This window comes from Leucoraja erinacea, chromosome 47, assembly GCF_028641065.1.
Source record: "Leucoraja erinacea ecotype New England chromosome 47, Leri_hhj_1, whole genome shotgun sequence".
Taxonomy (NCBI): Eukaryota; Metazoa; Chordata; class Chondrichthyes; order Rajiformes; family Rajidae; genus Leucoraja; species Leucoraja erinaceus.
In genome coordinates this window covers 1,265,806-1,281,253 of record NC_073423.1, presented here as the reverse complement: position 1 = coordinate 1,281,253, position 15,448 = coordinate 1,265,806, and the positions used below count along the sequence as shown (strand labels likewise).

Genomic DNA, 15,448 nt, shown 5'->3' with positions numbered 1-15,448 from the left:
ATCATTTTGAAATGGGACTCCTATTTTAACTCGTACATCCAACAAAACACTGTTGGAGCATAGATGGGATTCTCCAGGGCTACCCCAAAACCTTAAAAGGTGTATCTGATGGCGTTGCTGCCAAGGTAATTGAAAACTGAAACAACCAGCACCACACAATGATTAGAATAAGCTCTGGAAGAGGCTGGAAATCCAAAGCAGGAACTTGGCTCTGACGTATGGCAGCCAAGAGAATAATCAGAAACACCGTGAAAACAAAACTGGATCCAGAACCAGATTGGGCTGGGCACCAGGCCAATTTTGATGGTATGAGGAGGGACTGGCTCAAGTTTGAAGGAAAAGAAATGTCAGGAAAGTGAGATGTTTTTAAAACTGTGCTGACAAGAGCTCAGGACATGCACATCCCTGTTAGAGTGAAGGCCAGGGCAGGCAGACAAATGGAAGCTTGTATGACGAAGAAATTGAGACTTTGGTCAAGAGGAAGAACGAGTCACGGGACAGGCATATGCAGCTGGGATGAAGTGTATCCCAGGAGGAGTTTCGGGAACTATGGAGCAATCTAAAAAAAGGATATCAGTAGGGCGAAAAGGGGACAGGAGATAGCATTAAGGATAATCACAAATTATTTTATTTTATAAGAACATAAAGGAAAAAAAAAAGAGTAACCAGAGGGAGATTGGGACTTCTCAGGAATCAAAACGGTCAACTCTGTGTGGAGCCACAGGAGATGAACAAGGCCTTCAATTAGTATTTCTCCTCTGTTTTTACAGTAGAAAAAGACAGCAGGACAGTCAATGGAAGGGTCTTAAGAGCAGTCAGTGTTACAGTCGAAGATGTGCTGAAGGTCCTGACATGTATGAAGTTAGACAAATTTCCCGGGCAGAATTAGATACTAGGGGAAATTGCAGGAACCCTGGCTGAAATTTACAAGTCGTCATTAAATACAGGAAAGGTGCTGGAAAACTGGACGGAGGCAAATGTTGTGCCTCTATTCACGAAGGGCTGTAGGGAAAGGACTGGGAACTATAGGCCAGTGAGCTTAATATCTGTAGTCGTAAAGTTACTGTAGAGTATTCCGAGGGATAGGATATACATGCATTTCGATGATATGGAATAGTTAGCATGGCTTTGTTGTCGTCGAACAACGAGCCGCTCTAAACATGCATGCCAGGTGGACTCTGCACTCAACACTGCCTGCAGGAAAACCACAGGATGCCTGAAGCTGACAAAGATTGAACATCTGTACGAGCTGGCAGGCATCGACGAACCATCTCGAAGACTTGATCAGGCAGCTGCAGTAGAACGCTTCAATGCGGACACAGACCCCCGTCACCCCTTGCACAACCACCAAGCCAACATGCCAAGAAACGCTTGAAGAGTCGGAACAGCTTCATGGAACTAGAGCCAATCGTGCCAGGCAGCAAAACCAAACAACAGATGGCACCAGGACACCACCTGCCTTATACTACCTGGAAAGCCCTAAACTGTGGAACGTTGCGGACTCAACCTGAAGAAGTGGGGCTTCTCGGACTCTGACAAGTGCAACTGTGGAGAGGTACAGCCAATGGCCCACCTACTGACTTGTGGCGGAGAGGCATGCACTGCGGACAATCTTCGCAGAGGCACAGATGTAGCACTGGCTGTGGCAAAGCAATAGCAGAACGTCGTCTGACACACGAGCGAGCGTATGCATGTGGGATGTAGTGTCTCACGACTCCGATTTGGTTTTTTTTTTTAAGACGTGACCAAAAAGGTTGATGAGGGCAGAGCTGTGGATGCAGTATATATAGAGTTCAGCAAGCATTCGATAAAGTTGCATGTAGTAGGCTACTCTGGAAGGTTAGATCACATGGGATCCAAGGAGAGATAGCTGAATGGATAGAAAATTGGCTTCATCGAAGAAACAGAGGGTGATGGTGGAAGGTTGCTTCTCGGACTGGAGGCCTGTGACTAGAGGTGTGCCTCAGGGTTCGGTGCTGGGCCCATTACTGTTTGTCATCTTTATCATTGATTTGGATGAGAATATACGTGGCTAGATTAGCAAGTTTGCAGATAATACAAAAGTGGGTGGTATTGCAGATAAAGATCACGTATGTCAAAAATTGCGTCAGGACCTTGATTGGTTGGCCAGGTGGGCTGAGGAATGGTTGATGGAATTTAATACAGAAATAACAGTTGTATTTTGGAAAGTCTAATGTGAGAAGGACCTACATGGTGAATGGCAAGGCTCTGGGGAGTGTTGTAGAGCAGAGGGATCTAGGAGTTTAGGTAACATAGTTCTTTGAAAGTGGGTCACAGGTAGACGAGGTGGTCAAGAAAGCTTTTGGCATATTGGTCTTCATCAGTCAGAGTATTGGGTATAGAAGTTGGGAGGTCATGTCGGTAAGGCTGCATTTAGAGTATTGTGTACAGTTTTGGGCATCACGTTACAGGAAATATGTTGTTAAGTTGGAAAAGGTGCAGAGAAGATCTTCAAGGATGTTGCCAGGACTCAAGGGTCTGAACTACAGGGAAAGGCTGAGCTGGCTGGGACTCCATTCCCTGGAGCGCAGGAGGATAAGGGGTGATCTTATAGAGGTATATAAAATCATGAGAATAGATCAGGTAGACATGCAGAGTCTCATGCCCAGAGTGGGATAATCGAGAACCAGACGGCATAGGTTTAATGTGAAGGGGGAAGGATGTTATAGGAATCTGAGGGGTAACTTTTCCACGCAAAGGGTGGTCGGTGTATGGAACGAGTTGCCAGAGGAGGAAGTTAAGGCAAGGACTATTGCAACGTTTAAAAGCAATTAGACAGGTACATGGATAGGACATGTTTAGAGGGATATGGGCAAAATACAGGTGTGGGATTAGTGTAGATAGGACATGTTAGTCAATATGGGCAAGTTGGGCTGAAGGGCCCATTTCCACATTGTATGACTCTATATGACCAGTGACCAAAGTGAGTTTGGGACACGGGAACCTGTTATGTCTTGTCCAATCTCCTGGCTGATTTTACTCTGCTAGAGTAAGGATATTGTTAAGCTGGAAAGAGGGCAGAGAAGATTTCCGAGGATGTTGCCAGGACTTGAGGGTCAGAGCTGTAAGAAGTTGAGCAGGCTACGATTTTATTCCTTGGCGCGCATGAGGCCGAGGGGTGATATTACAGGACCGTTCAGATATAAGATCATGATGGAAATAGATAGGTTGAATGTTCAGTCATTTACCCAAGGAATCAAGAACCGGGCACGGTGCCACCGCATTGTTGCCGGGGAGTGAATTAGCTCGTGTGGCTGCGAGCGGCCGCCGGGACCGGACAGCCCCTTCTGCCGGTCCCCGCTCATCTCTGGCAATGCTCTCCATCTGAAAACCTCTCTCCTGCCGCTCGCCGGCCTCACTCATGTCACCCGCTTCCCGCAAATCCTTAAATTCCGAATGTGCGATTGAGATCACTCGGCTGTGGGAATTTAAGGATTTGCAGGAAGCTGCTGACATGAGCGAAGCCGGCGAGCAGCAGGTGAGAGATGTTCAGTCGGAGAGCACTGCTAGAGGTGAGCAGGCCAGCAGAAGGCGCTGAAGTGGCGGGCAGTTCTGCTGTCCAGATCCAACGGCCGCTCGCAGCCACCCGAGCTGCTTCCTTCCCCGGAAGTGGCGGCCAGTTCTGCTGTCCGCGCCCGGAGCGCTGCGGCAGTGGTGAGTAAGTTACTGACATGATCTCCAACCCCCTCCTTCTCAACACTCCGGCCTCCCCGCAACTTTAACTACTGGCACAGACTCTCCACACGCTGTGAAAGGAACTCTCCCTCCAATTGGTCCCTTGAACAAGTATTGTCATTCAATAAGATGACAACTGATTCAACTTGTCCCGGTGTGCTCCCGTTTTTCCCCACCATCTCTCCACCTGCCTTCATCCTCCATCACCCACCCATTCAGTAATTAAAAAATGAAGGAGATTTGGAAACCTTGGGCAAATTGAATTATTATTTTTATTTTTTATTTTTACGGAGAGAACAATCATGCGCGGTTTATGATTTTTTTTAAGCTGACTGACTGCCTACCCTGAGTAATTACTCACGGCGCGTGCCTGCAGAGGGGATAGCTGAGAAAGTACTATAACAACATTTGAGACATTTGGACAGAATATGGATTGGAAAGTTTTAGAGGGATACGAGCCAAACACGGGCAGGTAGGATTAGCATAGACGGGGCATAATGGTTGGCATAGGCAAGTTGGACCAAACAGCCTGTTTCTATACTGATATCTCTAGCTCTAGACCGCAGAGCCTCTGTCACAGAGTACAGTACAGTTAGATGGAGGTTGTAACTGTATAACTACAGCACGGATGGATACAAGCCAACATTGTAAATATGTTTAGGTTATTATTGCCATATGTACTAACATAGTGACATTTTTGCTTTGCATGGTATCCAATTAGATCAGATACAGGGTCTTGGTGAGACCACACCTGGAGTATTGCGTACAGTTTTGGTCTCCAAATCTGAGGAAGGACATTATTGCCATAGAGGGAGTGCAGAGACGGTTCACCAGACTGATTCCTGGGATGTCAGGACTGTCTTATGAAGAAAGACTGGATAGACTTGGTTTATACTCTCTAGAATTTAGAAGATTGAGAGGGGATCTTATAGAAACTTACAAAATTCTTAAGGGGTTGGACAGGCTAGATGCAGGAAGATTGTTCCCGATGTTAGGGAAGTCCAGGACAAGGGGTCACAGCTTAAGGATAAAGGGGAAATCCTTTAAAACCGAGATGAGAAGAACTTTTTTCACACAGAGAGTGGTGAATCTCTGGAACTCTCTGCCACAGAGGGTAGTTGAGGCCAGTTCGTTGGCTATATTTAAGAGGGAGTTAGATGTGGCCCTTGTGGCTAAGGGGATCAGGGGGTATGGAGAGAAGGCAGGTACGGGATACTGAGTTGGATGATCAGCCATGATCATATTGAATGGCGGTGCAGGCTCAAAGGGCCGAATGGCCTACTCCTGCACCTAATTTCTATGTTTCTATGATACTAAACATAAATATAATCAAGTCAAGTCAAACTCAAGTACTATAGGTAGTGCAAAGGGGAAGATGCAGCATGCAGAACACAGTTCTTAGCATTATAATACATCAGTTCCATAGACAAAGTCCATTGTCTGCAATGGGGTAGAGGAAAATGGAACAGTGCCATAGCTTATGGAAAGACCGTTCAGAAGCCTGATAACTGAGGGGAAGAAGCTGTTCTTGAGTCTGATGGTGCGCACTTTAAAGATTCTGCAAGTTGGGAGCAGGAAGGAGGAGGAATGACCAGGGTTGAACAAGGGGTGTTGTGCAAGTGGATGCAAGCCTATAACTGTATACAAGGAAAATTGTACTGGTGGTTGCAGGTCTGACACTTGCGCATCCTTTAAGGTGGATACAGGTAGTTTGAATTAAGAGTCAAGAGTGTTTAATTGTAATATGTACTGAAACAGAACTTATTTGCAGCAGCATTACAGGTCTGCAAACACAGTACTCGATAACATAAATATCAAACAATAAAAGTTAAATAAATAAGAGGTCTTAGTGGAAAAAACAAGAACCCAAAGTCTCTAGTGCAATGAAGAGTTTGTAGTTCAAAAATCTGTTGGTGCTTGTAGCATTCAGTAGTTTGATGGCTGTTGGGAAGAAGCTGTTCATGAACCAAGAGGTTTTCAGTCCTATACCTTCTTCCCGATGGCAGGAGTGAAAAGAAAGTGTGGCCAGAGTGGTGTGGATCCTTAATGATGTTGGCTACCTGTTTGAGGTAGTTCCCCTTGATTGCGAGGAAGACAATATCTGTGATGGTCTGCACAGTGTCCACCACTTTCTGGATGTTCTTACATTCCTGGGCATTCAAGTTGACAAACCCTGCCGCGATGCTGACAGTTAATATGCTCTTTACTGTACACATGTATAAGTTTAAGAGAGGATTTGTGGACATATCAAATCTCTCAATCTTCTAAGAAAGTAGAGGCTTTCTTTATCATTGCATCAATGTGCTGGGTCCAGGACAGATCTTCGAGATATGCACGCCCAAGACCTTGAAGTTGCTGACACCACCGACCTGTCGATGATGACACGTTCGTGGATCCTCGGCCTTCCACTTCTAAAATTAAGAATCAGCTCCTTGGTCTTGCTGATGTTAACAGCAAAGTTGTTGTTCCGGTACCCATCTAATGATCGATTTCCCTCCTACAATCCGACTCAACATTACCTATAATTCGTCCAACAATAGAGACATAGTCAGCAAATTTAAAGATGGAGTTGGAACTGTGACCGGCTATAGTCATGGGTATAGAACGAGTAGACCGGGGGACTGAGCACACAGCCCTGAGTTGCCTGTGCTGTTAGTTGTCGAGGAGAAACTATTGTAGACAATTCGTACCAATGCCATTCTGTTGATGAAGAAATCGAGGATCCTGTTGCAAAGGGATGCGAATAACCCAAAATGTCAATCGTCATACTGCGAGAACAATCGATGACCCAATAATATGGCTATTAAAAATTAGTGCACAGGTATGGAAATATACGTTATGGAGAAATTATTGAGGAATCATGAAGACTGAACCACAGCGCCTCTACTTGGAGCATGTCTCCGAATACTCTAACAAATTTGTACAGATGAGCTGTTGAAAGTATTCTGACCGATTGGATTAGAACTTGGTACTACAATTTCAATTCACAAGGACCCAGAGAAGCTGCAGAGAGTGGTCCAATGTGGGTAAAACACTCCACTCCATTCCATGCAACTACATGCGGTGCTGCTTCAAGAAAGTGGCATCTATCATCAATGATCCCTGCTATCTGGTCCACGCCATCCTCTCACTACTCCAAACTGCACAAGATTTCCAAATTTTTGTGATATAATTCTCTGATCAATACTATTGTCAGAAAAAGAAAAATATTACAATTCTCTGATCAATACTATAGTCAGAAAAAGAAAAATAATAACACAATGTCATTTTATAGGAAGGATGAACTCACTTCCCAGGGCCCAATTTTTGTACTGAACTGAATTTCATAGTGAGAACATAATTCCTAAAATAGAAAATATTATATAGGCATTTTCAAAGGACCTACAGAGCTTTGGTGTGAACCATATAGATTTCAGTTGACTAGATATTACATATTTCTACAAACATTTCTTACTCCTGACTACTAGAGCAGTTACTGGTACACATTGTCATATGCACAAGGACAGGAATAAAAAGGCATCAAGGAGACCTGCCAATTCTCCAAATTAAAGCCATTTTAAATATTATTTTAATAGAAACCGGAAAAAAACTCAGGTCAGACAGAATCTGTGGAAGAAGAAACAATCAAAATTTTGTTGAAGGGCCTATGACCTAAGATGTTAACTGCTTCCTCTTCCATGGATGCTGCCTAACCTGCTTAATGTTGGCATTTTGTTTATGCTTCAGATTTCCAATCTCTAACATTTGTAGTGTTCTTGATTTTCTGTACCTATTCCTTCACTGTGAAAGTACTTTCACATGGACTGCAGTGGTTCAGAAAGCATCTCGCTACCATCTTCTCAAAGGACTGAAATTTGATCTTGCTGGCTACAAACATATCACTTTAACTAAACAAAAAAGTGAAGACTAATCACTTGAGCATATCAAGTAATAGAAGCTTCAAATCTTTGATGCCAATAAATTAAATGAAACACCACATCCACCTAAAGACTCACAATTAGTCAAGCCTCGAAGCAAATCAACTCAATTTGTTTTTGATAGCTAGTATATCCAAGGAAAACTCCAAATAATAGTGATAGAAATGCTTTCTATTCATCAGGTCAGGCATTAAAGAGACCTTGGGCTTTCTAAACATTTAAAATATATCAATAAGAATTTTAAAGCAATTTGTGCTCATAAGTGACTACCACAAGCAAATATAATTGGCCTGGATCAATATTCAAAAATAGTTCAAAAATATAGTCCAAATTAAAACAATAAAATCATAGCAAGTTAAAATACAAGGATATTGAGTAAGAATTAAAAAAATAAAATAATTTAAAAAGCTATCTAACTTATTCAAATAAATAGTTGGCTATGACTAAAATGAATAGGGCAATGCTTGTTACAGCAGCTATGGCTGATAAGCAGATTTGAACTCCAACAGGTTCAAGACCTGCAGGCTCCGGACCTTTCCACATGTGAACTACAACATGCTGCTGCATGCACTGATGCCATTTGGCAGTTCTCTGAACAACCATCAATCACTATCAGCATGCTCTGGCTAAATTATAAGTAATGTGGCTGTCACAGTAAAAAGTTGTATTTCTCTGACAAGATAACTTTTTATTCATTTTGTTCATCATTTCCTGTTTGTTTCTTTAAATTTATACTGACATACCTCCACCAGCAATTTCTCTCGGAGACAAATTTTAATCCTTTCCATTCTATCTTTAAGTTTAAAAAATGCCTACATTCAACAATCATGCGCACTTGATCAGTTGATTCTAAGTACAGCCATGCATGTTTATCATTGTTGAGCATTTTATTATGGTAGAAACGCATTAATGGCACTTCAATACACTGTATTCCTGCACAGGGAGCATGCAGTGTGTAGTGTATTAAAAGTTTAAAAAAACTATGCAAAATGAAAATACACACCTCAAAGTATTGACTGCATAATATTAATTTTTAAATCAGCATTTGTAAATAGGGAAATTATTGTACGGTAGAACCAACATTCCAAGTACATTAAATTACCATGTTATGCCAATGCATCAATTCATCCAAACAGTTCAGATGAACAAGTGGGATGTGATATAAAGTAGCAATGTTAAGCAGTATGCAAAACAAAACATACTCACCCTTTCCTAAGATGTGCTAAAGCATAGTTTGGTTTCAACTCGAGGGCTTTGCTGGCGTCTTTCACAACCTCTACAAAGCAAGAAAGGCAATTTGATATCACATTCATTTATTTTTCCAATTATCATTTTAATTTAAAAAGTCCAAGCCATGTTCCTGAAAATGCTATTTTTGCAGGCTATTTGGACTGAGAATAGATGCAGCATTTTGCTATTTTAAACAAAGAAAACCTATTTATTTTGTTTTCTTAATAGCAGTTTTAAAATGTCCATATTGCAAGAATTTATCACAACAATCTTTAATGTCATTGGCTGGTTTTTAATTAGACTAAAAATAGGTGCCAGTAACATATTAACAATGTGCAATCCTGTGGCACACCACTTGATATCGCTATCCATATTAATTGAACAGCAATAAAATCCAAGGAGGCCAGCCTATAAATCGACACCCTGAATGTAATTTGTCTCTCCCCTGCCCTTCACCAAAAGACCATCTTAATCAATAAGCCTTAGTGAGGATGCAATCTTCATCATATATTAAACACACCTTTGAAATTCCGAAGCAATATATGTGCATAGGCTCTTTGGCAATAATTTTCTGCAACATTCAAATCCAGTTCCACTGCTGCATTCAACGCCTGGAAGAATAAACAAATCCATGAACAATGTAGCTTAGCAACAGCACGGTAAACAAAATCCTAATGGTCTAGCATGAAAAAAAATCTTGCCAAATTAAAAATCTAACATAAAACTTCAAGAGTCAACAGTGTTTTATTATCATATGTTCCAGATAGAACTATGAAATGCACTGTAAATATAATAAACGACACACAGACACACACATACACAGTGCAATAATAGTCTATGAAGTCTATGTAGTTCAGAACTTATTGGAGGTTGTAGTGTTTAATTGTCTAATGGCTGTGGGGAATAAGAATATGGACGTTATAGTATTCAGGCTCCTGAATTTAGACAACAAAGCAAGAGTATTTGCCTTTCTTAAAAGAGTTTGTTCCATAATGACTTGATAATCCATGATGACTAACCCACTGCTGAAGCTTTTGAAAGTCAATTGAAAGGTAAGAGCAGACCCTTCAGTCCCTATTGCCTACTCTGCCATTCATAGAGATAAATACCACAGAAACAGTCCCTTTGAACCACCTAGTTCAAACCGACCAAGTTGGCATACTGGGCTAGTCCCATTTGCCTGCATTTGGCCCACATACCTCTAAACCCATCATCTGCATAAGATCATAGCTAATCTTTTACCAGAGCATCACTTCCCAACTTCCTTAAAATCTAATCATGGATATGCAGAGAAATGGGGCATATGGGTTAAGTGGAGACAGCTAGGGTTAGTCTTAGCATTATGTTCGGTACAGACATTGTGAGTTGAAGGCCCTGTTCCTGTTGTGAGAAAAGGGTTAAAAGGGATGGTTAATTTATACTAGAACTCTGAAAAATATAACTTAGAAAGAAATAAGATGTCAGCAGAAGCCAGACTGCTTGTAGAAGAAAGTAACAATATACAGAACAGAGAGAAATTCTAGATAAAAAGTAGCAAACAGATAGAAACTTAAGGAGAAGCCTTAGGAGTCTTTGACGTCAGGAGACGTTCCGAGACGTTCTCGTGGGAATATAAACCTTAGTGTTCTGATTGGCAGAAGCTCGATGGGGAGACACAAGGTAGTGACCATAGTAAAGAAATGTATAAAGATAGAAAGCATCTCCATCTTCGTTGTGCCTCTAGGGGACATCCGAGGAGAGGCACCTATTCTGCAGAATATGAAATTAATAAAAACACTTCTTTGTCTGAATTTGTCTCAAGAGTATTTGTGATTTTTGAATCTCACACTGTGATGTGCTATGCTATGTTCTATGTAAACCTTGCAACAATTATACTATGTGGAAGCATCCATGCAACTTCAATAGGAGATATTAATTAAAACACCAATACATCGTCAGATTGATAAATGAGGCGGATGAAAAAAATCAAAATATGAAAGAGCTACTGTGGCAGAGATATTACACATAGGGATCTATTAGAATACGAGTAACAGAGACTAAAGGGCGAGAACTACTTACAATACCACCACCATCACAATTGCTCACTGCAAAGTAAAGCTGCATGTTCCACATCATTCCACATAGCGATAGTCATCTTCAAAGACCATGATGCCAACATGGAATGTAGATTTACATGGCTACATAATGGAAACTCGATGCTTTGCCATCAAGAGCTTTTACAGATCAAAATGTATCCATATGTCTATCAACAGGCTCTATAATTCCCTTTTCATCCGGCACTCGGGGAGTCACAGGAAGAATCATCAATTTCAAATGCCATCAAGCACAAATTCACAAGCAATATTATCCAAGTACAGAAACAACTCCAACTCTCATCTCCCCTGCCTTACCCTTGATATGCAAAGCCATCAATCACTTCCTCTTACATATGAACCAGAAGCAGACTTCTCGGCCTCTCAAACGGTTGTACCATTCAATAAAATGATGTCCGACTTGACTACAATCTCAACTCCTTTGTCACATTTCATCCTTTCAATTAAAATAAAATCTGCATTAAAGATTCTTTTTTCACAGATCACCAAAGTAAAAATGCCCCAAAAGAAGCATAATGTTCGGAGAAAGCTTCTTAAATGGTGAGCGCTTATTTTCGGACAGTGGCCCTTGTCCATAAGTATCCACCAAGTCAAGAAATTCAGTTTCTTTTGTGGGGAGGTGCATCCGTAGAAAACGTAGCTTCAAGCAAACTAGATTAGTACCCCATTCACGTGCAAGCAGACCCACTAAGCTCAATTGTCCATTTCAATCAATTAGCGTCATAATTTGATTGATACCAACATTTGTGGTTGTAATTACAGAATCTCATACCAAGCTCAAATTTCAAAATATACCGGTTTATCCAACCCAACAGAACCAAATTATAAGATGCAAATATCGACTCTCGGTCAGGTTGGTAAAGTGACAAGTAAATTGAACATTCTTTCTCCCATCAGACACCTTATCTAATAATGTAAAATTATTATCTTGCTACCAATTTGAAGGGATTAATTACTTCCATTTGTTACACATGCAAACTTTACTAGAGTACCAACTTAAAGGACACAATCTTGCCTTTGGGCCATTTCTGTCCTTCCTGCCAAAATGAGTGGACCTATGGTGGTGCTAGTAATCACCACCACCTTACTAGCATGTACTAGCAACGGCAACTTTAAATCCATCTCCTGAAAAGAGATCTTAAGAATCCAGAGATTTCCAATGCAAGTAGCAAACCTTACCTCCTGAAATCTTACCACAACCAACACATTAATCTCCAATATTTTTGCCACCTGAAAAGTGATCCCACCGTCAATCACATCTTCCCATCTCCAACCCTTGCCGCAAAGGCCACTCCTTCCTCAACTCATTGGTTAACTCATTCCATCCCATCTAACCCACCCTCTCCCCAGCTACTTTCCCTTGCAATTGTACGAAATGTAACACCTATCCCTGCATCTTCCTCTTGCCTCCATCCAGGGAGCTCACCAGTCCTTCTGACAGTTTTAAAGTGCACTTTTTTCTAATGTCATCTATGCATTCATTACTACCAAAGTTGCCTCCGTTGCATCCATGATACCAAGCTTAGACTAGGTGACAGCTTCGCTGAACAGTTTCATGCTATGTCCGCCAAGGTCTGTTGGATCTCCCAGTTGCTAAGTATTTTAACTACTCTCGCCTCCTTGGCCTCCTCCAAGATCATACGTAAACTAGAGGAACAGCACCTCATAATCCACTTGGGCAGCTTACAACCCAATAGTATGAACACTGGATTATCCAATTTTAAGTAACAATCCCCCTCCTTTTTCCAGTTTCTCCCCCATTTCTCCCACTATCCCAGCGCAGTCACCCTGCTCTCTTTGCCTCCTTCATAATATTAATCTCTCATCCACAGGTTACTCATCTTCCTTCCATCACCCTTTCTTCCCTCCCTGTTGCCTTCCACCAATATCCCTCCCTCTTCTTTCCTTATCTGATATCTTTGTCTTTTTTTAACCTCTAACTTTGCCACATACTCCACGCATCTGCCAGTCATCCCCTGGATCCACACAGATATCCATTCATCACTTACCAGAGTTTGTCCCACCCCCACCGCTCTCTCTATAGGGTGATTTCACCAAATGTCAAATGAGCGTAGATCCCCCCTCACGTGACCGAAAATTTTAACTGGAGGACATATGTCAGTTCGGTACATGTTAGTGAATGGGGAAACACGCACTTTCCCACCCGTTAAAAACATGGAAAACGGCCGATTTTTGAGCTGAAATTTTCTGTGCTAGTCGGGGTGACCATGAAGCACAGCGACCTAAATTTTCAGGCAAAAAAAAAGATAGAAAGTAAGGTAATTACAAGAGGGAACTGAAGGTAGAAAACAGCGGAAGTGAACAGCCGACATTTGCCGTGGAGATTTAAAGGTCCAAAATATCGGGAATTATCACGTTTGCTCGCTGAATTTCATCAAAAGTAAGGCATTATTAACTTACTTATGATGAAATTCAGCGAGCAAACGCCCCCAAAAATTGGCCGTTTTCCATGTTTTTATCGGGTGGGAAAGTGCGTGTTTCCCCATTCACTAACATGTACCGAACTGACATATGTCCTCCAGTTAAAATTTTCGGTCACGTGAGGGGGGATCTACGCTCATTTGACATTTGGTTAAATCACCCTATAATCAGAAGGGTCCCAGACAGAAACATTGTTTTACCATTCTCTCCAGATTAGTTCCCCAGTACATTGTGCTTTGTTCATGACAATTAAACACTGGACCAAAAGCAAAGTAGTTAAACATGTGGAAACGCCACTACCTACAATTCTGTGTCTATCTTATTAGTCCTTCAAGTCACACTCAACCCCAAGTCCAAATTCTGGAATTTCCAACTCGGAAACACTGCAGGAGATCTTCGCAATAACTGGAAGACTAGACACAAAATGCTGGAGTAATTCAGCGGGACAGGCAGCATCTCTGGAGAGAAGGAATGGGTGACGCTTCGGGTCGAGACCCTTCTTCAGACTGTATCCAGTAACTCTACTGCCCCGAATGCGGACTGGCCGTTATTCCTCGACAAGTTGGCAGATGGGAAGAGCCAGCGGCCGTGTTCACCGCCAACCCCAGCTGCGCTGGAGCCCGAGGCCCTCGCCTTCCCACACAAGACGGTGTCTCACCTCCACAGCTTTCTCCGGGCACTCGGCTACACATTCGTCCGTAAAAACACTGTCAAAAGAAGAAACGTCAGAAAGTAAAGCACTTGTTGTCAACGCCGCCGGGCCTGCCAGAGCAAACGGCCAAACGAGAGCACTCACCGCTCATCCGCCATTGCGCCGCCGCCGCCGACGAATTGGAAACTTCTGGAGCCAGAACACAAGCGCTGCGCACGCGCGGAAGGACCTGCTGAGCCTACTGTGCGGCGGCCATGTTTGTAAAGGAGCGGGCGGCCATCTTTATAGAGGTGGCGGCGGCCATGTTTGTAGAGGAGCGGGCGGCCATCTTTATAGAGGTGGCGGTGGATGTCGTTATAGTGGTGCCGGCGGCCATCTTTATAGGGTTGCCGGCGGCCGTTTTGTAGTGGAGCCGGGGGCCGCTGGATAGAGGATTGACCCGTCCTTCCTTTCTCTTTCTCTCTCTCTCTCTCTCTCTCTCCTCCCTCCCTCCCCCCCTCACTCCACCCCTTCTCTCCCCCCCCCTCCTCCCCCTCCTTCTCCCCCTTCCTCCCCCTTCTCTCCTCCCTCCTCGTCTCCTCTCCACCCCTTCTCCTCTCCTCCCTCCTCCCCCTCTCCTCCCTCGTCTCTCTCCTCCCTCCCTCGTCTCTCTCCTCCCTCCCCCGTCTCTCTCCCGATCCCTCTCTCCCCCCATCCCATCCCATCCCTCTCTCTCCCCTCTCCGTAGAGGGACGGGGGAATCACAGAGGGGAGGCAACAGTTGGCTCAGAAAGAGTCGTGTACCATGTGTAAGTGGGGGCTCATTACTCTGCAGAGCTCACCGCATATAACTGGTCTCCTAATTTGAGGAAGGACTTTATTGCCGTTGAATAAGCGAGTTCGGTATCCCGAAAAACGCAAGGAATCATGGGATTTGTCAATGGTCATTCGCCATAAAGAAAAGGCGAACAAAGTGCTGGCTGTATCAACTTGAGTATAAATTCTTGTCTTTATTCATAATTTATGTGTAAAAATATATTTAATCTGAGGAACTGGGTGCCAGGTAGCGGGAGAGCGGGCAGTAACAAGCAAGAGAGAGGGGGCAGATGCGAGTGGGAGACAGCGGAGAGCATGCACACAGATCCGTGCCTCATCCACAGCCAAGATTGAACCCGGGTCCCTGGCTCCGCAAACGCTACCGAATCGCCACTGGGCCGCCCTGTCCCTCCCAAGTGTCCCATACCCGCCTAAGGGGCGGCCGGAGACACCGGCGGCCCCAGGCCCACAGCCAGCGCGGAGAAGAAGCGCCAATTCCAGCCCAACTCCCGCTCCAAATCCAGAGGGACACGCTCCCCCCGCCCCATCCAGCGGCCGCCGACCAACATCCCCGGTACTGGCGAAAGCCGACCATCAGCCATCAATGGGGATACACATAAAAC

The 15,448-nt window shown here is 43.4% G+C and overlaps 1 protein-coding gene across 2 annotated transcripts in view; it reads right to left on the bottom strand.

Moving 5' to 3' along the window:
* sugt1 (SGT1 homolog, MIS12 kinetochore complex assembly cochaperone) overlaps positions 1-14,275 on the bottom strand; it is an 88,328-nt gene extending 74,053 nt beyond the window's left edge. Inside the window, exons 1-5 of one of the 2 annotated variants that reach the window (XM_055664842.1) lie at positions 14,037-14,083; positions 13,133-13,179; positions 12,946-12,986; positions 9,364-9,454; positions 8,820-8,889 (exon numbers count right to left, since the gene is read on the bottom strand). In XM_055664842.1, the coding sequence (XP_055520817.1) occupies positions 8,820-8,889; positions 9,364-9,454; positions 12,946-12,986; positions 13,133-13,166 (236 nt within the window). In that variant the 5' untranslated portion in view covers positions 13,167-13,179; positions 14,037-14,083. Of the gene's footprint in view, positions 1-8,819; positions 8,890-9,363; positions 9,455-12,945; positions 12,987-13,132; positions 13,180-14,036; positions 14,086-14,174 lie in introns of those variants that run through there. The other variant, XM_055664843.1, reaches the window with a different exon arrangement.
* Between the last annotated feature and the right edge of the window lie 1,173 nt (positions 14,276-15,448).